A 27639-nucleotide genomic window follows, 5' to 3' on the forward strand; every position below is an offset into this window, starting at 1 on the left:
ATTATTAGTGGGGAAATCTCAAAAAGAAGTTGAAATTAACCTCAAATAACAAAATTATGTGGCTTAATAAAACATACCTTTCTACTAACTTCTTTTTCGCCAGTTATGTCCCAGAATGTGGCAACTGCATGTCCCAGATTCTTGTGATGAAATAACCAAACATTTTGCTGAATAAAATGATCAAGTGCATAGGCCTGTCCCAGTTTTTTGTGATGAAATAACCAAACATTTTGCTGAATTGAATGTACCAAGGTGAAAAGCTTGTCCCAGTTTTCTCGTGATGAAATAACCAAACATTTTGCTGAAACAGTTTAAAGCATACATGGATGACTTTTGCTGTGATGAAATAACCAAATGTTTCGCTGAAACAGTTTAATGCATACGCAGATGACTTTTGCTGTGATGAAATAACCAAACGTCTTGCTGAAACAGTTTAATGCATACATGGATGACTTTTGCTGTGATGAAATAACCAAACGTTTTGCTGAAACAGTTTAATGCATACATGGATGACTTTTGCTGTGATGAAATAACCAAACGTTTTGCTGAAACAGTTTAATGCATACATAGATGACTCTTGCTGTGATGAAATAACTAAATGTCTTGCTGAAACAGTTAAATGCATACATGGATGACTTTTGCTGTGATGAAATAACTAAATGTCTTGCTGAAACAGTTAAATGCATACATGGATGACTTTTGCTGTGATGAAATAACCAAACATCTTGCTGAAAGTTAAATGCATACATGGCTGACTTTTGCTGTGATGAAATAACCAAACATTTCACTGATTGCGATTTCTTTTGGCACATGAATGGTTCTGTAAACGTGCGATTGACTCAAAACATATCTTGCTGCAATGTTCCATTTGATTTGTGATGAAATAACCAAACATTTCACTGAATTGAATAATTTTCTATGCAATGTTCCATTTGATTTGTGATGAAATAATGAAGCATTTCACTGAATTGATAAATTTTCCATATATATGTATGTATATGAAAATTGACATCATATTATATTTTTTTTAAATTAAAGTCTAGATTAATCAAGTGGATTTTCCTCTACCACGACCTTTTCCCTTTCCTTTACCTTTTCTGCTGCAATTAGGACAGAACCAATTATTCTGGTCTTTCTTCAAAAATTTCTCTGTTCCTTTGATATTTACACATTTGTAATGGAACCAGCAGTTGCATTTGTCACATGCAATACTTTCAAATTGCATTTCTGCTGGTTCCCAATCGCATTCCAACATACATAAGGAACAAATATATATTTCACTTTCAGACCATTCATGTGCCAAGTTTTTCTTTTTTGAAAGAGATAAGTGTTCATCATCTTTACTACATTTATTCTTCCTTTTAGGACTAACAACCTTCGAAGTAGAAGGGGTTTGCCTATCGCCCAAGGCTTGTATTTTTGTCCTTAATGCCTGTTTTTTTTCCCTTGGAATGGTTCTTTTGAAATATTTTAAAGAATCAACAAAAGAAATTCTAATAAAATGTTCAGTTACATCCCGATATAATTCCATAATAAGTGTTAAAAATAGTTCATCTTCAATTTTACCATCATCCTGAATATCAAATAATGAAATCCATTTGCCAATTATTACATCATCATTATCAACAGCATTCCTACAATGGTTATGCAAGTCTTCCAAATATAAATGCATTTGTTTCAGACTTAATTTATGTTGTAATACACTATGTAAAGACAGGAAAAAGTTAAATACACTGTCATTTGGTATTGTTAAACCCCTCGATGGTCCTTGCTTAAAATCAATTTCAACCATACTTTCATCATTGTCAGCAACATCTAATTCACTAATGCGAAACTGCTTCAGCAAACACTGTTTTTTATAGTCCATCCTCATAGCCAGCTTGCTTTTTTTGGTGCTCTGACCCATTTTTCTTAATACAGACTCTTTTAAACGTTTAGTAATTTTTTGGACACAGGCTCCAGTCAAATACCTAATTTTGCTTTTTCCTGCTGAGGACAATTCTTCCTCTATGCTTGTTTCAGCCTCAATGTCAGTTATCTGTTTAGCAGTTACAGCTTTAGCTTTTTTTTCTATTTCTTTATTCATTAATCAAAATACTATTTTGGTGGACAATTTATTCTGATATTTATTTATATTGTTCACTTTAAATAGTTTCTGAATAGACAATATATGTTTATCAGATAACACAAATTCATTCAACTTGGTGTATGCATTAATCCAATTATCAGAATTATCCAATTTCGCACTAACAATGGCATCAACATTATAATATAGATAATTCACATGGTCTTCCAAAGGTAATGATACGAAGAAATCAGGAGATATATCCGACATAAATGGCGCAGATTTATTTTCTGTTTGAAATTCAAAAATATCCCATGGTGAAGCTAAAACTGGCAGTTCATCCATGTCCATACAAATATAAGTATCATCTGGATCCTGATCAGTTGGGTCATCTGGCGGGGGACATTCGACAGATGGCATAACAAATGTATCCTTACAACAGGATAAATCATCTAAAAAATCATTAAAAACTCTGTCATAAAATTCATAAACAATATCTGGATGTTTCTTATTAGCAGCTGAACTGTTATAATTAACCAGCCTTTAACCGTCAATGCTGACTGCACACCCAACTGCAACACCCATCTGTCCTGGAGCAAAAAATGAAAAAGAATCAACTTCCACATTTTGCAGTGTCTGTCCTTGTGCTCTATGTACAGTAAGTGCAAATGCCAATATTACAGGAAACTGTTTCCTGCTAGCCAAATTCTTCTGTTGTTTCAGATCAAAAACATCAAAGGAAGCTCTTTCAAGAGTAACTAACTTTCCATTAAAGTTGATAATCATGATAATAGGAAGACTATCCTTTGCCACATGGTGTACAACTCCCTGCATGCCATTACAAAGTCCCTGAGTAATATTTTTGACTAAAATGACTTTGGCACCTTTCTTCAACAGTAGGCTTTTGGGAGCCACACAGTCTCTCAAAATACGTACATTCCCTTCATCTTCAGCCTTGTAAACCACCAAGTCTTCATCTATTTCTTCCAACATTTCATGATTAATAAACTGAGCATCAAAATTGGTTCCAAATAATTTTGTGACTTCATGATTTGGTACATTCAATGGACGATCCAGTTGTTTTAGGAAAGAAACAGTTTGTTCATCTGGCACAACACAAAGCTGGTTTACTGCTTTAATGAGCATAACCTCATGCTGCCTGACAACCTGAAAAAAAAGTGAATCAAAATACTTTAAGTGGCTAATGTTTTACAAGAAGTGTGAAGCAGCAAGATTTTAAATTAACTAAAATTTTGCATGATTTTTTTTAATAGTCGTTTTTGGCTTTGAACTAGCTGTCAGTAACTGCGAGTACTTTCAGATCAGTACTAATAGTCATTCTGTTGTTGGGATGTTTAAGTGCTGAGCCACTCTGTTTTTGTTAGATGTATTTCTATCCATCTGATGAGTTGAGCCTTTTTCAACTGATTTTTATAGTTCGTTCCTATATGTTGTACTGTTACACCACTGTCCAAGGTTAGGGGGAGGGTTAGGATCTGGCTAACATGTTTAACCCCGCCACATTATTTAAGTATGTGCCTGTCCCAAGTCAGGAGCCTGTAATTCAATGGTTGTCGTTTGTTGCTGTGTTACATATTTGTTTTTCGTTCTTTTATTTATACATTAATTTGGCCGTTAGTTTTCTTGTTTGAATTGTTTTACATTTGTTATTTCGGGGCCTTTTAAAGCTGACTATGCGGTATTGGCTTTGCTCATTGTTGAAGGGGGTACAGTGACCTATAGTCGTTAATTTCTTTGTCATTTAATTTGGTCTCTTGTTTAGAGTTGTCTCATTGGCAATTACACCAAATCTTTTTTTTTATATAGACATCAAAGAGATAGAAGCCATCACTGTGGGCCCCGCTGTAAATAACAAGACATTATCTTTACCATATGACATTTGAATCTCAACTGTTAACTAAGCTTTTGACTTTGATCTTTTTATACGACCGCAAATTTTGAAAAAATTTTCGTCGTATATTGCTATCACGTTGGCGTCGTCGTCGTCGTCGTCCGAATACTTTTAGTTTTCGCACTCTAACTTTAGTAAAAGTGAATAGAAATCTATGAAATTTTAACACAAGGTTTATGACCATAAAAGGAAGGCTGGTATTGATTTTGGGAGTTTTGGTCCCAATATTTTAGGAATTAGGGGCCAAAAAGGGCCCAAATAAGCATTTTCTTGGTTTTCGCACTATAACTTTAGTTTAAGTTAATAGAAATCTATGAAATTTTGACACAAGGTTTATGACGACAAAAGAAAGGTTGGGATTGATTTTGGGAGTTTTGGTTTCAACAGTTTAGGAATTAGGGGTCAAAAAAGGGCCCAAATAAGCATTATTCTTGGTTTTCGCACAATAACTTTAATTAAAGTAAATAGAAATCAGTGAAATTTAAACACAATGTTTATGACCACAAAAGGAAGGTTGGTATTGATTTTGGGAGCTTCGGTCCCAACAGTTTAGGAATTAGGGGCCAAAAAGGGACCCAAATAAGCATTTTTCTTGGTGTTCCCACCATAGCGTTAGTATAAGTGAATAGAAATCTATGAAATTTAAACACAAGGTTTATGACTATAAAAGGAAGGTTGGTATTGATTTATGGAGTTTTGGTCCCAACAGTTAAGGAAAAAGGGGCCCAAAGGGTCCAAAATTAAACTTTGTTTGATTTCATCAAAAATTGAATAATTGGGGTTCTTTAATATGTCGAATCTAACTGTGTATGTAGATTCTTAATTTTTGGTCCCGTTTTCAAATTGGTCTACATTAAGGTCCAAAGGGTCCAAAATTAAACTTAGTTTGATTTTAACAAAAATTGAAACCTTGGGGTTCTTTGATATGCTGAATCTAAAAATGTACTTAGATTTTTGATTATTGGCCCAGTTTTCAAGTTGGCCCAAATCGAGGTCCAAAATTAAACATTGTTTGATTTCATCAAAAATTTAATAATTGGGGTTCTTTGATATGCCAAATCTAACTGTGTATGTAGATTCTTAATTTTTGGTCCAGTTTTAAAATTGGTCTAAATTAAAGTGCAAAGGGTCCAAAATTAAACTAAGTTTGATTTTAACAAAAATCAAATTCTTGGGCCTCTTTGATATGCTGAATCTAAACATGTACTTAGATTTTTGATTATGGGCCCAGTTTTCAAGTTGGTCTAAATCAGGATCTAAAATTATTATATTAATTATTGTGCAATATCAAGTCTTTTCAATTGCACAGTATTGTGCAATGGCAAGAAATATCTAATTTCACAATATTGTGAAATAGCAATTTTTTTTTTAATTAAGAGTTATCTTTCTTTGTCCAGTAAAGTAAGCAAGAAATATCTGCAAGATTTTTTTTAATTGGAGTTATCTTTCTTTGTCCAGAATCAACTGAAATCTTTGTTATATACAATATACAATGTATATTCACTTTTTAATACCAACTGATAAATTTAAATAATCTTTACCATTCAGTGATAACAAGCAGTTTTTTTACATCTTAATATTTTATGATGTATTTAAATGAGTAGTAATTGTTGCAAACTCCATTAGAATATTTTAATTGAAATTAGTTTTGGAATAAGGGAAAGGGGGATGTGATTAAAAAATTGGGTTCAATTTTTCTCATTTGAAATTTCATAAATAAAAAGAAAATTTCTTCAAACATTTTTTTGAGAGGATTAATATTCAACAGCATAGTGAATTGCTCTAAGAGAAAACAAAAATTTTAAGTTCATTTGAATACATTCATTCTGTGTCAGAAACCTATGCTGTGTCAACTATTTAATCACAATCCAAATTTAGAGCGGAATCCAGCTTGAATGTTGTGTCCATACTTGCCCCAACTGTTCAGGGTTCAACCTCTGCGGTCGTATAAAGCTACGCCCTGCGGAGCATTTGGTTACATATAAAAGGACACACCCTCTGATGTCAATTGATATACATGTCAAGTAAGAACTTTGAAATCATAATGTTTTTTAAGATATAGAGCCGACACAATCTTTTCAATAGACCATGGCCATGGGGTTCTATACTGAAACCTAAGTTTTTTACCTAGAACTTTGACCTACAAAATTTTGAAATGATAATGGTTCTCAAGATATAGAGCAGACACAGTTTGTTACAGACGGACAGACTGTTCATATATATGTCGACCTGCCACTAGACAGGGCCCTAATTATATACTACTTTGAAGGACAAATAAAAGCTTTTACAATATACTAATTTTTTCCTTGTTTAAATATACAGTTTTCCATGGGTACAAGATTTATTTCAATCAAGTAATAGATACTCAAGATATCATCAGGAAATCAATGACCAAGGAACAAACAGGCATAGCAATAAATGTTTGCTCCCTATATTTTATGAGTCTTGTCCTCAGTCATGCTAATGTATCAAATTTGTGCCTCTTGCACTATCATATGTTCAGTGGACCTTGAAATTGGGTTAAAAACTATAATTTGGCATTAAAATGGAAATATCATATCATAGGGAACATGTGTACTGAGTTTCAAGTTGATTGGACTTCAACTTCATCAAAAACTACCCTGACCGGTCATGGGACAGACAGACCAGAAAACATAATGCCCCTCTACTATCGTAGGTGGGGCATAATTAAAATAGCATACACAATAACCTGAATAAAAGGGAGAAAAATCTGATCCAAAAATATGTACCGGTATATATACTTGATAGGGTTTTAGCATGAATTGAACATATTTTACCTCTATTAAATTGATGTGATGAGGAAATGACAAATTGAATTTATCACTTTCAAAGCAGTATGCACCGTGATCATCATATCGGCGATTTGGTACTGGTGGCAACTGTTTAAAATCACCACATCCTATCACCTGTGGGAAAAAAACATGAATTACATTTTCTATGATCTTGGTGATATATAAATCAATAATTTATGCGACAAAAATTTCATGGGACGGACTGAGTGATGGACAGACATTTGTAAAAAAGTACACCCCCTTTTTTAAAGTGGGAGTATAATAAACCTAAATTGCTGCCCTTTATAGCTTACTATTCAATATGAACTAATGTTCCATGTTGAAGGCTGTACTTTGACCTATAATTGTTGAACTTTTTATACATTGTGACTTGGATAGAGTTATCTCATTGACACTCATATCACATGTTATCATTTGTAATTATTTGGTTTCTAAGTTATGAAGACACAGATAGAATTTTTATATTAATATAAATAATTATGAATTTAATTGCACAAATCCATTTTAAATCATGCATGAAAGACCATAATTCTTTAACTCATATAGAACAAGACAATTAAGAAAAATCATAGTGAGCTGAACATCTAAATAGTGGTATATATTTGTATCTATTGTTTGGCTGATGTTCTTAAAAAGTTAAATGTCCTTAATTTAGCTACTTTATTCTGAAAAATTAAAGAAATATATACATGTATAATTGTTTGCTTTGTGCATAGCTGATGTACCTTTGTCAGTCATTTCATACACATTATCAAACACATTATAATAGCAAATAATACCTGTATACCACCAAAAATTTTGGTATTCTTTTTGACATGCCTGCACACAAATTCAACCATTTCAAACACTTTTAATGACAGCATTGATATTTCATCAATTATCAGTGTATCAGCTTCTTCAATTCTCTTCTTGGCATTAGAAAACTGGTCATCATTGTCAAATAATTCTGCCAACTTTTCATATGTATGACGACCATCAAGTATCCCGGCCCAATGGTGCAAAGTAGTTGCACCATGGCCAATCTGCAGACTTGCCATTCCAGTAGTTGCAGTAACTGCCACATTAAGATTTAATTTTAACGATTGCACAATTTTTCTATAAAGAAAATATTACAATTAGTTCTGAAATATAAACCAATTCTTAGAGCTAATTAAAAAGCATCATGTTGTCAATATTTGTATGTAAGCTTATCTAATCTGATCATTCTTATATATAATATATATAAACTCAAGACTTGACTATACTTTTAAAAATTAATTCTTAGTCTGTATTTTTTTTGTGTGTCATATTGTTACACCACTTCTCTTATATATAAATAAAAAGGAAAGGGTTGTTGAACATGTTGATTTTTTTGATTTTTTGGTGATAGTCCTTAGTTTTGCTTTTTTTATCAGTTGGTTTTCTTGCTATATCTTTAATTTTTGCACTGGTAAATTTGGGGTTCATTTATACTGTAAACAGTTTGGTCTGAGCCATGGCTCTTAGTTGAAGGCCATACTGTAAGCTATATGGCTCTACATTTTAGGCCCTACTTTAAGCTATACTGTATACATGGCTCTATGTTATAGGCCCTACATTAAGCTATACATGGCTCTATGTTGAAGGCCCTACTTTAAGCTATACATGGTTCTATGTTATAGGCCCTACATTAAGCTATACATGGCTCTACATTGAAGGCCCTACTGTAAGCTATACCCCAGTCAACAGACTAACAGTGGGCCAACGTTGGCAAATTGTCGGCCCGTTGGTCGACCGTTGGTGTTGGCTTCACAACATTGGCCCAACGTTGGCAAATAGTCGGTCCGTTGGTCGCAAGTTTATGTTGGCTGCACAACATTGACCCAACGTTGGCAAATTGTCGGTACATTGGTTGCAAGTTTATGTTGGCTTCACAACATTGGCCCAACGTTGGCAAATTGTCGGTCCGTTGATCGCAAGTTTATGTTGGCTTCACAGCATTGGTCAAACGTTGGCAAATTGTCGGTACATTGGTCGCACGTTGGTGTTGGCTGCACAACATTGGCCCACCGTTGGTTCTGTTGTTGTAAATTCATATTATTATCTCATGTTGGTTATAAATAATCGGGCAACTGTTGGCATTATGTTAGTAGCAACATAGGGCCGATATGAAATTTTGTTAATATAATTGATTATATAATATTTTACGCTTTATTTCTCTTGGGAGGCGGATAATTTCGATTGCAGCAGGCTTTATGAAAAGTTAATGTTATACCGAAAGTGTTTATCAACTGAAATTACATTTACAACTCTATGTTGGGCCAATGCTGGGCCAACGTTGATCATATATTATACTCCATATATAAGTCAGGTAAAATTTATACTGGAATATCACTACTGTAATAAAAAAAATGTATATCGTAAACATAGATTGCCTGGTTAAAAAATAAAATTAATTGCAATCATTATTTATAATAACTTTATTCATTAAACCAAGGATTTGTATAGTTAAATATACAAATCCTTGATTAAACTTTGTGAAACATAATAATAGCAATTATATGCAGAGTGATATTTGATACAGCCAGTCTGTTAATCAAGCCCATTCTGATAAGGTTGACCATATGTTCGACAAATTTCAAAGATAGTTGCTATGGTAATTAAGTTTATAGGAAATCTGAATGTAATGGGATGGTCACTTTTGTGATTATTTCCTGTTGTGTATTTGTAAGAAAGCAGTGATACGAAGAAAACAAAAAGAGAAAATCATGTCATCTGAGATTCAAAGAGAAAGACACATGTAAGTTGTAATTTTAAAAAATCTGATATATATATATACGATTCAGAATGACAAATACAATTTGACTTTTTAATCTGAGGGTTGTTGTTAAAAATCAAAACATATATATTAATTTCTATCATTTTATAATGCTGATCTTGAAGTTTATACGTTTCGGGCGAAATATTTTCTAGATTTTAAATCATTTCAATCCTATTAATTATCATGAAATATTTGCCACTGAACATTAGTATCTTCAAACAAATTGTAAATTACCAATATTTAAAAAAAAAAATATAAAATCTATAACGACAAAATGTATAATCATTACTGAAGTTAATGGAATAAAATTGTCTTAAGATGTACCTTATTCCGTAATGTTTCAAAAATGTGTTATAATGATTTCTACTGCATAAAAATATAAATGAATTTGTTAGTTTTATTGTTTTATTGTGAAACCTGATCATATACACACTTGCATGTGTGACAGTGTTTTATATATATCAAATATTTAATGTTCATTTATACACATCTAAATTATTCTTTATATATCATGTATATTACGAATATATAAATATGATACCGAATTCTGAAATAATAATAATAAGGGTTTAATATACCCACAAATCCTAATACTAATGAATTTCTGACCATTAGACAAATAACCAATATTAAAAAAAAAATGGGTTATTTAAGATTTTATTTTGTATTAAATAGTGTTTAAAATATTTAGAATATACATTAATTTATATTCCATATCTAGAAGGGAGATTACGCATGCATGCATTAGGCAAATACACAATTCAAGTTTACTTATAACTTTATTACAGAGTCGGTCAGAAAAAAAACATAGCTGTAAAGAGTCTTCGGATAAGGAGATAGATGATGCAGCTAAAGATTGGCTGCTTTTAAGCCTTGACAGAGAAGGTGACAAGAAACAGAGAAGGGAAAACAGAATAACATATATAAATAATAATGACACTGTTGAAGTTCAAATTGAGGAGGACACTCCTCGTGGTGACGACCAATGATATCAAGTTTAAAATAAATACAGTTTCATCTTCTGAATTATTTAATTTTCTTTCTTGATCTGGAACCAATACAACTAAAATTACATCTCCGAAAAAACTATTTGTACGATCGCCTAACCATAAGCCGTACGTCATTTGTTCTGTTAAAAGAATAAACGAAATTGATATGAAAAAAGAAGATGTGGTATGATTGCTAATGAGACAACTCTTTACAAGACACCAAATGACACAGAGTTTATCTGGTCGATCCATCAAACATTGCCAAAGAAATATCTTAGCGTCACACAATAAATTAAATTAAAGAGGCAAAGTTCAAGAAAAAAACAAGGACAGTAACAACAATGGGTAATACAAAAATACAGAATTGTTACCTTAAACTTTGGCAGTTTCGAACACATAAAAAAATCAAATGTGCTCCGGAGTATTTATCATATCCAGCTTCTCATGCAGCATCCATTGTAATTTTGTTGATACAATAGACCAACGTATTGCCAACAAAAAAATGAGAAATATCTACCTTGGACCAACATAGTGCCAACATAAGAAAAGATATTTCTACGTTGGTCCAACGTTGTGCCAACATGGATTTCGTTTTTCATACAATGGGCCAACGTTGGCCCTATGTATTGCATATAACCGTACAACGTTGGGCCAACATAAAGCCATCATGTTGGGCCAACGTAGGCCCACTTTGCACTTATACGTTGGGCCAACGTTAAAATACAACGATGGGCCAATGCAATGATATACGTTGTGCCAATGTTGGGCCAACATACTCATGTTGTCTGGGACATGGCTCTATGTTAAAGGCCCTACATAAAGCTATACATGGCTCTATGTTGAAGGCCCTACTTTAAGTTATACATGGTTCTAAGTTGAAGGCCCTACTTTCAGCTATACCGATCTACGTTGAAGGCCCTACTGAAAGCTATATGGCTCTACTTAAGGTCCTATTGTAAGCTATAAGTGCGAAAATATAATTTATAAAACTACATTGTGTCTTTGATAGTATTGTCTGGTTGGCACTCATACCACATTAACACATCATCTTATTTTTATACTGTAAAAATATATCATAATTAAAACCATATATTTTATTTGGGTTATATTGCTAGATGTTAACATGAGCACTTACATTATTTTTTATATTGCAGGTTGGCAGTTAATTATGTAAATGTAGAGGAGGAGGAGTGCGAGACAAAATTGCTGGACATATATGAAGCTTGCTTGGCATTCTACTCATTGAAGAAACAAGCACCTCCTAGTAAAGACTTAGTAGGTAAGCTGATACCAAGAATTTTTGGTGTCAGTTCTACCAATAAATTCTTTAAAAGTGATTACAAAAAAAAAATTGTATACGAACAGTTAAAATTGAGGCCTCAGAATAGCAGCCCTGTAGTTATTCCAGCTTATTGTTCAGCTCTTGAGGAAGAAAATCATTATAAAATAAGATGTCCTTTACCAACTCTGGTTAATAATGAACAACAATTTTGTGATGTAACATTTGGCAAAGATGACACATGGCTGACACTGAATAATACAAATTTCAAAAGTGGATTTCCACTGCAGATAAACCAGGCAAATGTGGATGGTATGCTTAATGTTATATGTTCCCTTAAACTTTGTAGTGGGATAAAAACTCATGCTGAAGTCAATTCAAGTGCATTTCATAAGGAAACTTGTTGTTTGTTGAATGACCCTGAAAATAGTTATGAAACACTGAAATCAAAATCCTGTCAAATTATGTTAAACTGGATCGGAAAAAGTGTAACCTGCATGAGATGTGTAGATTCATATTCTAAAACACAATCCAAGAATAAAAGCAAGAAACGGCTTAATGAAAATGAAAATTTATCCCAACTGAACGTTAAAAAAAAATGTGTCGATGAAAGACCAGCTTTAAAAGAAATGAAAAATAGTATGAATTGTATTGAACCAGAATCTTTGAAACCTTTGCCTGAAAATAAAATTATAACCACTCAAATTAATGAATATCAAGCTATTTCTATTCCCGATGAAACTGTGAAAAATCCAATCGATGAAAATCAACCTATTTCTATTCCTGATGAAACTGTGAAAAATTCAATCCAACTTTCAGAGAAGGATCATGATGATCTAGAAGAAATTTTGAAGTTAGTTTTAAAAACGGATGTCTCAGAAAATTTTGTACTTCTATTGATATCGCAGCTGAATAACTGCAAAAAAGGTTTAGATGTTCATCAGAGAAGGTGGGACCCTAAAATAATTAGTTTGTGCCTAACTCTTTTTATAAGGTCTCCACAAACATATAATGACCTTAAACAATCTGGATTTCTTGAATTGCCATCAAAACGGTTATTGCAGTACTATAAAAATTCTGTAAAACAAACTCCTGGTTTTAACTAAGGTAATATTACTTGGATGACTAATGAAATGGAAAAACAAAAAATTTCTGAATTTGGAAAACATGGACGAAATGTCTATTCAGGATGACCTAATTATCACAAAATCTGGTGATTCCTGGAATATTGTTGGCTTTGTTGATATGGACACCACTAACAATAATATTGATATAATTTGTAAAGGAAAAAAAACTGTGGCGCTTGCCACTCATGCTCTCCAGTTTGTTTTCCATGGACTTACTGGCTTCAGATGGCCTATTGCATATTTTGGATCTTATCCGGCAACAGCACATCAACTTTACACAACATTTTGGAAGTGTGTTGATATAATGGATGATCATGGCTTTACTATTGATTATGTTATGGCTGATGGAGCCTCAACCAATCGCACTTTCACAAATATGTTATTTAACAAATGTAATCCCAGGGAACATGATTTTGTGTTTCGTGATGTTTTTTGTAAAAGTCACAAAATGTTTGCTATTCAGGATATAATGCATGTCATTAAAAAAATTAGAAATAATACAGAGTCTAGTAAACAGGAACACAAAACAAAAGCTGGAAGATATCTCATTATTAATGATAAACCAATAATATGGGAGCACTGGATTGAAGCATTTAAATTCAATTTTCAAAATGGCTTTGCAATACATCATAAGCTTACAGAGGAACATATATATCTGACACCTGCATCAAAAATGCGCAATCAATTGGCAATTCATGTATTAAACAAGGACATGCTTTATCTCATGAAATCGTATCAGGCAACTTTACCCAGGCCTGAGATGTTGGCATCAACTGTAGAGCTACTTGAACATACCTCCCAGTTGGTAGAAATATTTTGTACCCAGAATCAGACAGTTTCATCAATGGATAATCCAAAGTTTGCAAAACTAATGAACATTCTTAACTTTTTTAATTCGTGGGAAGAGACTGTAAAAAAATCTGTTATGATGGTAGACTCCAAAAATTTAATAACCAGAGAAACCCGAGAAGACATTAATTCGTCAATAATGGGATTTATTTCATTTTGTCAAGTTATGCTTAAGAATGGTAATAGCATTAACCCTGGGTATCTTAATTCCGATTTAGTGGAAAACTTGTTTGGCCAACAAAGAGGAATAAGGAATGGTGCCAACACAAACTCAACTTTAGCACAGTATGGGCCTGCAAATACGGCTATAATTCTTGGGCAATGCACTGTCTCCAATAAATCGAATTCTGGAAAAACAGCCTCCTTTTTCACAGCAACAACACCATGTCCTTTGAACCCAGCTAGAAATAAGTCCAATGTTGCTATGAAGAGAGGAATTCGACTTTAATGTCACAATAATCAATCACATTTTATATAAAAAATTAACCTTTTAAAGATTTTAAGCTTTTAGTAAGATTTTATTTTGGTCTTAACATAGAAATTTATTCTCAGACAATAAAAGGCTTTGAGAAATGGGAGTAAATGTTTCAGCGAAACATTTCATTATTTCATCACATGGACTCTGTGACATCCATAAAGCATCATAAAGGGCCAAAAAGAAATAGCGTGTCTAATTTGACCAAGAGCTCTACTGTGATAGTCGAGTTGACATATTTATAGACCCTCATTGATAGGATTTCAACCTCCTGTGGTAAGCTAGTCTAGTCAAAATATGTGAAAAATGTGGCCAACCTCAAAAAAATTGCAACAGAATTATTTTTGGAATTTTTCAATTCTAAAAGGCTTCCTCTGTAACATACTAAAAGTCTACCAAAATATCTGAGTGGGAAAATGGATTTTTTTGGGTGAAAAATAGCAAAATTTGACAAAAATAGCGAAAAACTGGGAAAAACTTGTTAAGCATTCATTATTGATGATAATCATTTCAAATAAAGAGTTTTACAACAGGTTAAACAGTGTCGATAAAATTAAATTATAAAAAAATAGTTTTTTTTTGTATAAGCATGAAATTTTAGGTGAAAACATCCGATTTTTGTTGGAATTTGAGATTTACAATGCGAAAATTGATTAAGAACAGGACAGCAAACATATAATAATTGGTAAAAGAGGTTCATTTGATAGTTTAAAAATGACAAAAACCTTTATTCTAACCATTCCAAACCTTTACAGCAATACTTTATTTGGGAAATGGTAATTTTGGGTAAAATATAGCAAAATCATCAAAAAATCGTTAAAAAATGGAAAAACACCAATTTGGAATTTTAACTGTTTTTAAATCACTCTAAAAATAGAAAAATTCAAATCTTAATAGAATACTAATCAGATCAAACAAAATTCATAGTTTAACAAATTTGAAAATAGCTGATTTTGGGTGAAAAAAGCTAAATTTGGCCCAAAATTGTCAAAAACTGGAAAAAAACTGATACAATTCAAAGTTTTTCAGAAATAAATTAAGATGTTAGTGAAAATTAATTTATATTCTTTATATGAAAAAGTGCAATGCTTAATTCATACTATGGTAACCAACAAGTGATTTTAAGAAAGTTTGCTAGTCATGTTTTGGAAATTTTGTCAGATTTCGAAATACTCTGGTTTTATCCATTTGAATGCCTTAATAAAATTGCCCATCAACCCCCATCTTTCTTTTTATAAATCATTGACATGCATAATTATAAACCATTTGTAAAAGTCTTATAAAATCTTATTTATTTTTTAATGGTTTTTGAGAACTTTAACTGGTCAATGATAAAGCTATGAAAAATCAAGAGAGAACATTTTCCCGCCAAAATTCTAATGGCTGATATCCCCAAAACAACCACATTGACCCCTATTTTAATTTTTGCTATATTGATTCCTCAATAAATCCCCTATCACTAGTGTTATTGAAAGCTATTTATTTTGAAACTGAGCAGCGTGTTGACCATGCATAATGAGAGGTAAAAAATCTCATTGACCAAAACTGATCATGATTTAAAAGTAAATGACAAGATACATGGAAAAGATTATTTCATAGTTTTCTGTATACAACAAATATCTGTTCATTAGTAAAGTCAGATTCAACAATGGGAACAGAATTAAAACGATTTAAACCACAACATTCATTGCATCCTACTGAATCTTATAATGGTAAAACTTTTATCAGGTGCAGGAGGAAGTTCCATCAAAATTGGATGAAGTTTTCCACGTGAAATTCCCCAACCATAGTCTGCATGGTCTGTAGGATCTATGTCAACTTCTTATTACATCCATTTTTGGCACCGATTATAAACTCAAACTTAAAGACTATGAAATTGCCTTGAATCGGATACTTCTTCTCCTGCTTTGATGGTATCTGCTTTAATGAAGCCTTATTCATGAAAACTTGATCTTGTTGGTTAAGTTTTTTTTATGAAAGTCCTTTGCCTATTCCAAAAAGCCTAGATGATGAGTTACAACCTGTTATAGAATGCAAAAAGAGCAACAAATTACAAACACCCTCCCAAAGAAATCCTTTAGACTGTTCTGTGTTCTATATTTCTATTTTTTCAGATTTAAAAATAACCTGTTTGCACTGTTGATTAACGATGAATAAGTACTGTAGCACGAATAGATCTGGATCTTCACCATTTACTATGACTACTAAAGACAAAGCACAATCCAAAGATCTGCATCATGAGTAATGTTATTATCCTGTAGCTTGTCACAAAGCACCTTAATAAGATAGATATAGGAAGATGTGGTTTGTTCAAACTGTTTGACATGAAAAGTTCTGTTTAAGTTTTGCAAGTCATAGATGAGGTGAAATTGATGTTCTTCCAAATAATGCCTTTTGTTCTACGCAATTACAGGATCTTCAAAAAGTCTTGATTGCGTAATGTCTCCAAAGGATATAACATGTGTCCAATAAAGTCGTTGCAATATGCATCCACCATCAAGGACATACTGAAGACCCTTACCATCTATTTATATATGTTTTAGAAAGTCTGAATCTGACTTTGACTTAGCTTTGGTTGCCAATGTTGTTGATTGATTTGACTTCTTGAAGCTTTCACTCTAATTTTTTTCGCATTTCATCGATTCTAACGTTTTATTTCAAAAAAGTTAATAGCAGGCTCTGCCTTAACACCTGTATCAATATTTCTAAGTGAAACATAATTAGTAAAATGATTTCTTTCACTAAGGTACTCAAGAATTGCAAGAGTGTCTACCCTGTTTCGTTCTTTCCTTGAACGGTTAGCTTCTTCGTGCTGATCACTAGTCCAGTATGCAACACCAGTGAGATCTTGCATGGCACTGTTTTAGTCTACACAAGCTGGCATTGATAGTATTCATTGTGATCATTCATCCATTCCTCTGCCTCAGGTTAGACCTCCATAAGAGTTGACACTTCTCATCCAGACCTGTTCTATAGTCAGATCTGAAGAAAACAGTCTGTACATGTATGTACTATGTAGTATTGATGAAGAAGATAATCTATTACCCAAAGGAACTTTTCATGTCAAACAGTTAAAACAAACAAGTTCTTATTTACGTGCTTTGTGACAAGCTAAATCATAACAACATTTAATGTAAGAATGCAATTGATAATACAGATCTTCTTATTGTGCAAACAGCATTGTCTTTAGAAGTCATAGTAAATGGTGAAGATAAGGATCTAGTGCTACTGTACTTATTCATCGTATGGTCCGAGACCACAATTATTTCGTAGTGCATTTCTTTTAGAACGTGTGTTGTACTACTTTTGAGACAAATTTTATCAAAATTATAGAAAACTTCATCTGTTCTAACTCAAAATATGGACAATTTTATATTTAGGGCGTCAAGAAATATTTTGACAGCTTCCAAGTGCTAAATTTTAACCTTTTTCAGCTAGACCAATTCGCTACTTTCACCAATTAACTACTTTCCTTGAAAATTCTGGACCCAATTTTTTTTACAGTGACTGTGTAATTTCAACCCCTACTTGCAATATGAGGCATTAAACATGGATAAATAAATTTAGAAGGGGTATAAAACAAATTGGCAAGTAACCACTGTCAACACTGTCTTGGACCATGTTAATCAACAGTGCGAACAGGCTAGGTATTTTTAAATATGAAATAATAATCATCTAGGCTTTTTGGAAATAGGCAAAGGACTTCCATTAAAAAAACTAAATCCCAAATATCAAGATCAAGGCTTCATTAAAGCAGATACCATCTAAGCAGGAGAAGAAGCGCTAACATGTTTATATGAAGGAATTGACATGTTTGTCTGGAGAAAAAATCCATAGTAATTGCTGGAAACACATTGGTTCAGGTAAAAAGTTTACCACCAACATCAGATACAGGGCAATTTTATAGTCTTCGAGTGTATTATCAGAAGAAGTTGACATACATCCTACAGATTATGGTTGGGAAATCAAAAATGGAAAACTTTATCCAATTTTAATGGCACTTCCACTGACCTGTTAAGCTTCTTAAAATTAGTATATGCAACTATAAACAAAACTATGACACCAAAAATGAGTCTGTTGAAAAAATGGTTTCTGAAAAATATGAATAGTAGTTTTTTCCTGTTTTTGACGATTTTAGACAAATTTAGCTGTTTTCACCTAAAATCAGTAATTAAACTATTTGTTTTACAATGCATTTTGTTTGATCTAATTATAATTATATCAAGATTTTCATTTTTCTATTTTGGAGTTATTCAAAAGCAGTTTAAACTCCAAATTTGTGTATTTCCATTTTTTTACGATTTTTTATTGATTTTGCTATATTTTACCCAAAATCATCATTTTCACAATAAGGAATTGCTGTTAAGTTTTGAATGATTAAAATAATGGTGTGTGTCTTTATTTAAAAAATTAAATGAACTACTTTTACCATTTTTTTTTATCTTTTTCCTGTCTGTTTTGGTAATCAATTCACGCTATGTGAATCTCAAACTCCAACAAAAATCGGATGTTTTCACCTAAAATTCCATGTTTATTAAAAAAAACACCTTTTTTATTATTTTATTCCATAAAAACTGTATAATTTCTTGTGAAACTTTTGATTTGAAATGATTATCATAAAAAATGAATGTTTAACAAGCTTTCCCCAGTTTTTAGCTATTTTTTACAAATTTTGCTATTTTCCACCCAAAACAATCCATGTTCCCACTTAAATATCTTGGTAGACTTTTAATATGTTACAAAGGAAGCCATTTGGAATCGAAAAATACAAAAACAAATTCTGTTGCAATTTTTTTGAGGTCAAATGCTATTTTGACTAGACTAAGCCGACAAATGTGCACATTTTCCCCTCAAAATTATGAATCCATGATTATTCGATAGACATGCTATAAAATATTGATAATTTCTACTCACCGATTGTAATTTCCAGCTAAGATTATTGAACATGTGGTCTAACATCTGTAGTTACCTGTGTAAAAATATAGTTTGCCGACCTGAGGTCAAAGGTTTTTTGCCGACAAAAAATTAAAGAGGGTAAATCGTTTACGGTGAAGAATTGTTTTCCGTTTTTAATGAAACTTGACAGATTTTGCTAATTATTTTTTTAATCATCGGAAATGTCCTTCTTGGTGAAATTCGAATTAAAGCTGTTTTATTATGCTGTACAATATTGGTAACTGAGTCATAATCTTTAAATTTATTTCAAGTACAAATTATTCTGCGCGATAGAAAAATGTACAAGGGTGTACTTGAAATAAATTTAAAGACTTGTAAATTATAATTTGAATGAATTCATTGTCATCTTCTTATTCTTCTGCAATAATATTAAAACTCTATTTTAAACAAAAGCTGCTGGTTTTTAAAACCAGTTATGAACGAAAATGTTATAAAACAGATATTATAAAATAAAAAGTAAGGATATCAGAAGGATTATTTAAAGTCAAACGCACATGACTGTCAAAAATGAACGGACAATGCTACGGCAATAAATAGAAAACGACAAAAGACAAAAAACGATCGCAAAATAAATGAATAAACAGCAAAACAAGTTTACAATCGCACAATAGACGATAATATTATAAGTAAAGACTATTTCACAACAAAATCAAATCTTGAGAGCCAGGTGCGACGTGATTTTTTTACACTGATGGCCGACTACCGTTACGCTAAAATATTTGTATTAAAACATTTACCGACTGTATCAACCTATGAAGTGTTTGTTTTAAACATTTAACGACTGTGTCAACCTTTTATAAGTTGTTATAAACATTTAATGGCTGTGCCAACCCTTAGAAAGTTGTAACAAACATTTAACGACTGTCCCAACTCTAAAAACGTTGTGACAAACATTTTTTGACTGCATCAACGTCTGAATAGTTGACACAAACAAATTTTAACTGTCTCAACTATGAAAAGGTTGGGACGGACATTATGCAACTGCCACAACTATTAGAAAGACTGTAATAAATAGATTTTGACTGTGACAACACCGTAAACCACTGCAACAGTTCTGAAATGACTGATGGTAGCATTTTTTGACTTTCACAACCCGTAGAAAAGTTGGGACAGACATAAATAAACTGTTGCAACGAAATATGACAGATTTGACAGTCATTGCTGGTCTTTTACAGACTAAAACAGTCGTACACTGACTGTTACTGGTATGGACAGTTGTTTTTTCGTCCAGTAGTGTTATCAAGCTTAAATATGTCATAATGATTTCATATGAACATACCAAGAAGGTTTATAGTTACAAAACTGTTGTCATTAAAGATAGCATATTGATTTACTGATGTTTACATCGGATTCGTCTTATGTGCTTGTATTTTTACATTGTCCAGAGGTATAGGGGAGGGTTGAGATCTCCAAAAACATGTTTAACGCCTATGCACTTTTGCGCCTGTCCCAACTCAGTAACATCTATCCCTTGTTAATCGTGTTTGATTTTTAATTTTAGTTTCTTTTATCATGTAGGACTTTGAACCGCGATGGTACACCGAACCGCGATGGTTTGACGCTGAAGTGCGTTTTTAATCCCGCCGAAGTACGATGGTGTCATTGTGACGTTATCTTGTTGATAGCTATGCCGAAGTGCGTTGGTGTTAACTCTGAAGTGCAATGGTCTACACAAAGGCGATTTGCTAAGCTTTTTTTTATCGATGTATTAGTCAATGAAAAAAATAAAATCACAAAAATACTGAACTAAGAGGAAATCAAATCTGAAAGTCCATAATCACATGGCAAAATCAAATAACAAAACGCATCAAAAACCAATGGTCAAGTGTCATATTCCAGACTTGGTACAGGCATTTACAAATGTAGAAAATGGTGGATTAAACCTGGTTTTATAGGGCTAACGCTCTCACTCACTTTGATGACAGTCTCATCAAAATAGAGACTGAAACTTGGAATAGGTCAAAGAGACAAGAACTCGACCAAAGAGTATAAAATCAACCGCAGTACACCAAATGGCTTTAAGTAAGTAAGTAAGTAAGTAAGTAAGAAAGTATATCATTTATTATAGTGACATGTGTAGTATATATAATATTACATAATAAGAATACAGTAGTTAAATAAATTTACACCCGGCCCATTGGACCTATAAGTCACTTTAAACCTAATGTTCAAATTTGTAATACGCAATGTGATTGTTACTTATAAAGAAGTTCCTTTCTTTTACAGAAAAATAAATTTAAATATATAGCAGTATGCTTTGATGAAGTGTCATTAAATTAGCAAATGTTCTATTATCAATAAAATGTCTATCAAGGTTCACTGATTCAAAAAATAATTGTCTTAAATCATGGTATGCTTTACAGTACAACAAGAAATGTTTTTCATCTTCAACATATCCGTCATCACAGAAAGTGCAAAGTCGTTCATCCGGAGCCTCATTTCTAAATCGTCCAGTTTCAATGCGTAAGGGTAGAATACCACAGCGAAATTGTGCCATAACTGATCGTTCTTGTTTCTTAATGTTCATTTTGACGTAAAGTTCAGTCTCGTACTTCTTTTTAATAGTAATGTAAGTCCTTAATTTGGAAAGAGAAGTGATTTACCAGTCCAATCGTTTTCACAGTATTCCATAATCTTTGTTTGAAAAAGTTCAATGTTGCACAAATTAACATATTCATGATAGCAACTGTCCATGTCCACTTTGTGAAAAATTTCTTTCATCTGAGAGCACCACTGGCCCGATTTATGATAGTTCCAAAGAAAAAGCTTTTTCGTTAGTCTATCATTGTCCATTTTAACAAGCCGATTCCATCTTCTAACCATAGAAATCCACCGTCTTAAAGTTGGCTGTAACCATCCTAGTTCACTGTTTAGAGAAACTACTGGTGCAAATCTGTGTAATCCCCAAAAATATCTAATAGCACGGTTTTGTACAGTTTCAATGGAGTGGTATGTTTTATATCCCCAAACACCTGCACAATAATCAATGACTGGTTCAACACACGACTCGAAAAGGGTTTCAAATGTTTTAAACGCAACGTCCTTAAAATTGTGAATCTCTGATATCATCCCTCCTAGTGCCCGTCCTCCAGCTTTACATTATGTTTCGGTGGCAATACTAAAATCCATTTTATCATTGAAAATAATGCCAAGATATTTGTATTGACTGACATATTGTAAATTGTTTGGTCCAATCTTGAAATTAAAGTTGCTTCGTGGGACACGCTGTTTTCTAAAATGCATGACATTTGATTTTGAACAATTCACACTAAGTCTCCATCGTTGGCACCAACTGTATAACACATCTAAGCAACGTTGCATATCATTTTCGGTCTCTGTTAGAATAACAATGTCGTCAGCATATAATAGAAGACGGATTTTCTCATTAGCACACAGTATTCCAGTTTCAAGATCTTTAATTTCAGTAGCTAAATCGTTGACAAATAAAGCGAACAATGTAGGCAATAAATTGTCCCCTTGACGGACCCCGTTTGAACATTGGAACCAATTTGTACGATGATCATTTACGCAGACACATGATTCTGTGTCAATGTATAAGCTAGAAATGGCGTTATACATGTTTCCGTCAATACCGTTTAATTGCAGTTTGTATTGTAATAAATCCCTATCTACATAATCAAATGCTTTTTGCAGGTCCACAAAGGTAGCAAATGTTGATTTCCTATCCTGAATGAGGCAATTCAAAGAAAACACATGATCCTCACATGACCTATCTCTTCTGAAACCGTTTTGTTCATTAACAATTAATCCGTTGTCTTCTAAAAAATTTTGCACTCGGTTATTTAAAGTAGAACTGTAACATTTCGCATTTACCGAGAGTAAACTAATCCCTCTGTAATTCAGTGGAATTCTCGTGTCAATAGCAGAACCTTTCGGAATTGGTCGAATTAGTGCTTTCCTCCATAGCGACGGAACTTTTCCTGTGTCGAAACAGAACTGAAATAACACCTGCAATAGTTTAATAATTCAATTTGGTTTATTTTTTAAGCACTTCATTATAAATTCCATCTATCCCAGGAGCTTTTTTCTCTTTCAAATGTAGAACAACTTTTTGTATTTCGTCTATATGAATGTTCTGATTTAGTATATCATTTGGTATTTACAACGGATCAAGCATATCTTCTAGAAGTCTTTTATGTCGTAATGCGTTTTCATAAAATTCATCATCGTAATCGTCATTGTTGTTCATGTATAAATTTTTAAAATCGGATTCCCATTTGTTAATCACTGTTTTCTCATCGAATGACGTAGAACCATCGTCATAAACACATTCCATCGGGATAGCATTCTTCTTCTTAGGACCAAGTTTTTGTAATTCTGCCCAAAATTTTTTCGGATCTTCTGTATTCAGAGTTTCTATTTGTAAAGTTAAGTCCTGTTTGTATTTCCGTTCATGAAATCGTAAACGCTTATCGAATTTCTTTTGCGCCATAACAAATTTGTTCCGTTTTTCACGTTTCCCTTTACTGGTTTTAGATTTCTTAAATTGTTTTTCACAACTGTGCATAGTTACCCATAAATCACTTTAAACAGAGCGAAAAAATAAAAACCACACGGAGGCGGGCTTCAGCTGGTCCCTAACTGAAATATGTACTAGTTCAATGAAATTGAACGTAATACTTAACTCCTTAATATAAAATGAACTAAACTTTGAAAACACACAATACAAAAAAACTAAGGCCAGATGCTTCTGACTTAGGACGGACGGACGCAAAATTGATAATTAAGGAATTAACCCCTATCACCCTATACCTCTAGTCAATGTAGATTAAATGAAAGACACCAAAACACACAGCAAAACTCAGTTTAAGAGAAATTAGTCCGATGTACGAATAGGTAACAAAAGTAACTAATAGTATAAGCAAAATGACAATGAAAAACTAAAAAAAAAAGGACTACTAACAGTTACTGACATGATAAGGGTCTTATAAACTTTAAATACTACGCGAAACGGGGAGGATTTTTAGGTGGATAGAGGAAATCTGCAAAAGGTCCTGTTTAATGTTCGATGATGCGTGACATTCTCTCAATTCATTTGGGTCTGCTGACAAACTCTTTTCATTAAAACGTTATAAACGAGGCACTTATGAGAGTTACAACGTATAAGCCTAGAAACAATGATAATCCAGGATTATGTCCGCAAGAGGCAATCGAAGAGTACGACCTCACAGTTAGTATGGAACTGATTTAAGCACAGCCATACACAATAATGAATGTAAATAAAAAAAATAAAATATTGAAAAATCTTATAATGATAAGTGAACGTCTGTAGAGAGGAGGTTAAACTAGCGATCATGCGTCAGATAGACCATCGCACATCAGCGTACGGACCATTGGACTTCGGCGGGATCATCAGACATCAGCACCCTAATCGCACCTCCGAGTCCTACATATATATTTCGGAGTTTTGTAGGACGTTCATTATCACTGAATTAGTGCATATTTTGTTGATGGGCCAGATGAAGCACGCCCTTTGATGCGGGATTTTCGCGCTATATTAAACATCCGTGTGTGGCCTTCGGCTGTTTTCTGCTCTTTGGTAGGGTTGCCTCTTTGACACATTCCCCATTTCCATCCTCAATTTTATTAGTTATTAATTTTTGCCAATCTGCATTAGTCATTAGCTATGCCCAGATCAATGTGGCTGCTTTAAATAATTTCATAGGCTTATTGGTATATGTAAGCCAAAAATACTACAAAGTTGGTTATCTCACCTGTGAAGCACCCATCAGCTTTTAAATTCTCGTTGTGGTTCAATGTTGCCCAGAAATATTCATCGGGACTCTCAATGTCCTCCATATACTGTAAAACGGCGTTAGCTTTTTTGTCGTATATCACATATTTGACAAATTCACGACTAAATATACCGTATGCACTGCCTTTTACAATATTTGCATTGTATGGTAACTTGCCATTCTTCGGACCTATTTGCTCCAAAGTATTATTGATATATTTATAACTGTATGTAAAGCGATAGGATAGTAGCCTGAGACTGTTTGTAATCCCTTCAATATCATTTGCACCGTTGTAAATTTTCAGTATTTTTACCATTTCTAAATTTGTTTTCAAAGGAAATTGTTGATGAGGTAAATTAATGAAATATTTCCATTTTTTTTACTTTGACAAGAGATCAGTCATACAATTAATATCTGCTCTCAGCCTCGATACATGGTTGTAAATCACGTCTCCCGTCTTCGAAACAATGAAAACATTGTTTAAACAATTACCTATCTTCCTCAAGGCTTCATGCAAATCTTCTGAAGAGCTGTTGTCTATGTGTATACAATAGAAATTATGGGGGCGATAGATTGAACGAAGCAAACGTTCAGTTTGATCAACATCTTTAAATGTCAAAATACTAAATGCTATCGGAAACTCTTTTTCTTCTTTAATCACTGTGTAGGCATCGTATCGAAAACGATTAACGAAATTATTACAGTTATTAGTTTCAGCAATTTATTCCTCTTCTGTTATTTTCTTCGGCTGATTGAATTTCATATATCTATTGGCTTTTGCTATTTCTTCTTCGTCGCCTTCAACAAGGGGTACAATCAAAATCACGTGATGGATATACACACACCGGAAGTAACAGTCGAGCAGACCGCTTGAAAGGTAAGAAGTCCTATTTACTTGTTTATTTAAATAAAATTTAACAAATAAGGTAGTGCACCGAATGTCGGATACTATCTAGTTTTGAAATACACAATTATCCTTGCTGGAAAGCGTGCAGTTAAGGTGGCACGGTAGTATTTGCTTTCCAGAATTTAGGTTGCTCTTTTGTGTACCCTACTTAGGTAAATGTATCTAAACAGTGTGATAGGACAAAAAATACAGTATCAACTGAACATACTTTCCCAAACTGAGTGATGAATCAGGTGTAGAAAAATATGAAATAATTTTATATACAGATGAAAATGAATTTTTGAGATTTTTTTTAAATTTTGCATTCACTGCACCATAAAAGACCTAAAAGTACTAGTGGCCTTAGGATTTTAAAAATAGCAAAAAAAGTAAACGGTCATGGTACATATCCAAATTCATTTCTGAATGGTAAAATGAAAGTACTTCAGTTAACTGTGAATGTAGAATTTTTTGCAGTGTTAGAAAGTGGTGAAAATTCTAAAAAGGCTATCATTATCCCTTATGGCCAGGGAATACTACCGTGCCACCTTAAGGGGGATATTTATGTTTACACTAAATCAATAAAGGAACTTTTCTTACCTATGCAATTTGTAAGTTTATCAATACAAAGTTGATTAAGGGCAACTATAATAAAAACAAGCCTTAAATTCCACCCCTGAGAGTAAAAATTGCTGATTCAGCAAATTTTGCATGATCTGTAGGTAATAATGTAAAAATTTACCTAGAAAGTAGAAATTCATTATTTTTATGTAACTTGCACTACATTTTTAATTATAAATGCTCGCTTTGACTTTTCCCAGTGTCTGACACATGTGCAACCACTGAAATTTGAGACGCGACATTCTTCGGTTGCATGTACATCCTATTATTTTCAACGAAATAAATAAATTGCATAATTTCTTATTTTTTTCAACACAATTACATCTATACTAGTTTTCTTCAGGTTTAATTTGTAGTTCTGGTGTAACATGACACCAGATGGAGCTTTTGGGGAACTAGTAAGTGATTAAGGGGTCCTTACTTATTCATTAAGCTCTCATACTGGTCTGAAATAGAGATAGAAATAGGGGTTCCTTTACATTGAATAGACCTTATTTTTGACAAAGAATGTATTTATGATGTTATATCAGCAAGATTAAATGATTTATTCATTTTCCATGCAAATACCATTAGTTGTTAAGATTTTCTGACAGTGAAAAGCACAATAAAGGCAAATTGATTATGTAAGGGGACATAATTTAACTTAATGCATACATGAGAAATAGACAAACAGTCAACTTAGAGATGTGTTCTAGTACATGTATTGTCAAACAGATTTTGGAATAATAGTTAACTGCAATCTTAAGACTCTTGTTGTACTATTCTCATAATCTGAAAATGTTTAAAGTAATATAAGGAATGCTGTAAAATGTGGAATGGACTTTAATACCAGTTTTCATGATTTGGTGCTAAAACTGTTTCTTTCAGTCAGATTAACCATAAACAGAGTTGGCAATCCACTAATTCCTCCTGAATCATCATGTTTGACTTCTGTGTTGATTTGAAACATCATATATTTGGGTTTTGTTCACTCCTTAAGTAAAAATGGTAAGATGAAAAAAAAGTGAAAATCTGCCAGATGGGGTAGGGATGTAATGTTTCATTTTTTTTTGGTAAGAAATGAGTGCAGACAAGTATTCTTTATTGTAATATGTTCCAAAATAAGAAGTCTATGCATCATAGGTGTCATGAC

At 32.8% G+C, this 27639-nt stretch overlaps 4 protein-coding genes across 5 annotated transcripts in view; 1 reads left to right on the forward strand and 3 right to left on the reverse strand.

The window, feature by feature from the left end:
* Window positions 1-14323, forward strand: part of LOC134725169 (uncharacterized) — a 33348-nt gene extending 19025 nt beyond the window's left edge. For both annotated transcript variants that reach the window (XM_063588776.1, XM_063588775.1), the window contains exon 2: window positions 11713-14323. In XM_063588776.1, the coding sequence (XP_063444846.1) occupies window positions 12966-14261 (1296 nt within the window). In that variant the 5' untranslated portion in view covers window positions 11713-12965 and the 3' untranslated portion in view covers window positions 14262-14323. The remainder of the gene's footprint in view (window positions 1-11712) is intronic.
* LOC134726438 (uncharacterized) lies at window positions 1049-2086 on the reverse strand. The gene has a single exon (XM_063590840.1). The coding sequence runs from the start codon at window positions 2084-2086 to the stop codon at window positions 1049-1051; it is 1038 nt and encodes a 345-aa protein (XP_063446910.1).
* LOC134726439 (uncharacterized) lies at window positions 2609-7980 on the reverse strand. Its single transcript, XM_063590842.1, has 3 exons — window positions 7570-7980; window positions 6776-6904; window positions 2609-3232 (listed from the first exon to the last, which is right to left on the reverse strand). Exons 1-3 carry the CDS (start codon window positions 7825-7827, stop codon window positions 2609-2611), a joined length of 1011 nt encoding a protein of 336 aa, XP_063446912.1. The 5' UTR covers window positions 7828-7980.
* Window positions 14324-24932: 10609 nt separating the features above from the next.
* Window positions 24933-25721, reverse strand: LOC134726440 (beta-1,3-galactosyl-O-glycosyl-glycoprotein beta-1,6-N-acetylglucosaminyltransferase-like; the record flags this gene model as incomplete). Its single annotated transcript, XM_063590843.1, is given in 1 exon segment — window positions 24933-25721. A coding segment is annotated over 1 exon segment (789 nt), but the record flags the coding sequence as incomplete, so codon positions are not given.
* Window positions 25722-27639: the final 1918 nt, after the last annotated feature.

This window comes from Mytilus trossulus, chromosome 7 (assembly GCF_036588685.1).
Source record: "Mytilus trossulus isolate FHL-02 chromosome 7, PNRI_Mtr1.1.1.hap1, whole genome shotgun sequence".
Classification (NCBI taxonomy): Eukaryota; Metazoa; Mollusca; class Bivalvia; order Mytilida; family Mytilidae; genus Mytilus; species Mytilus trossulus.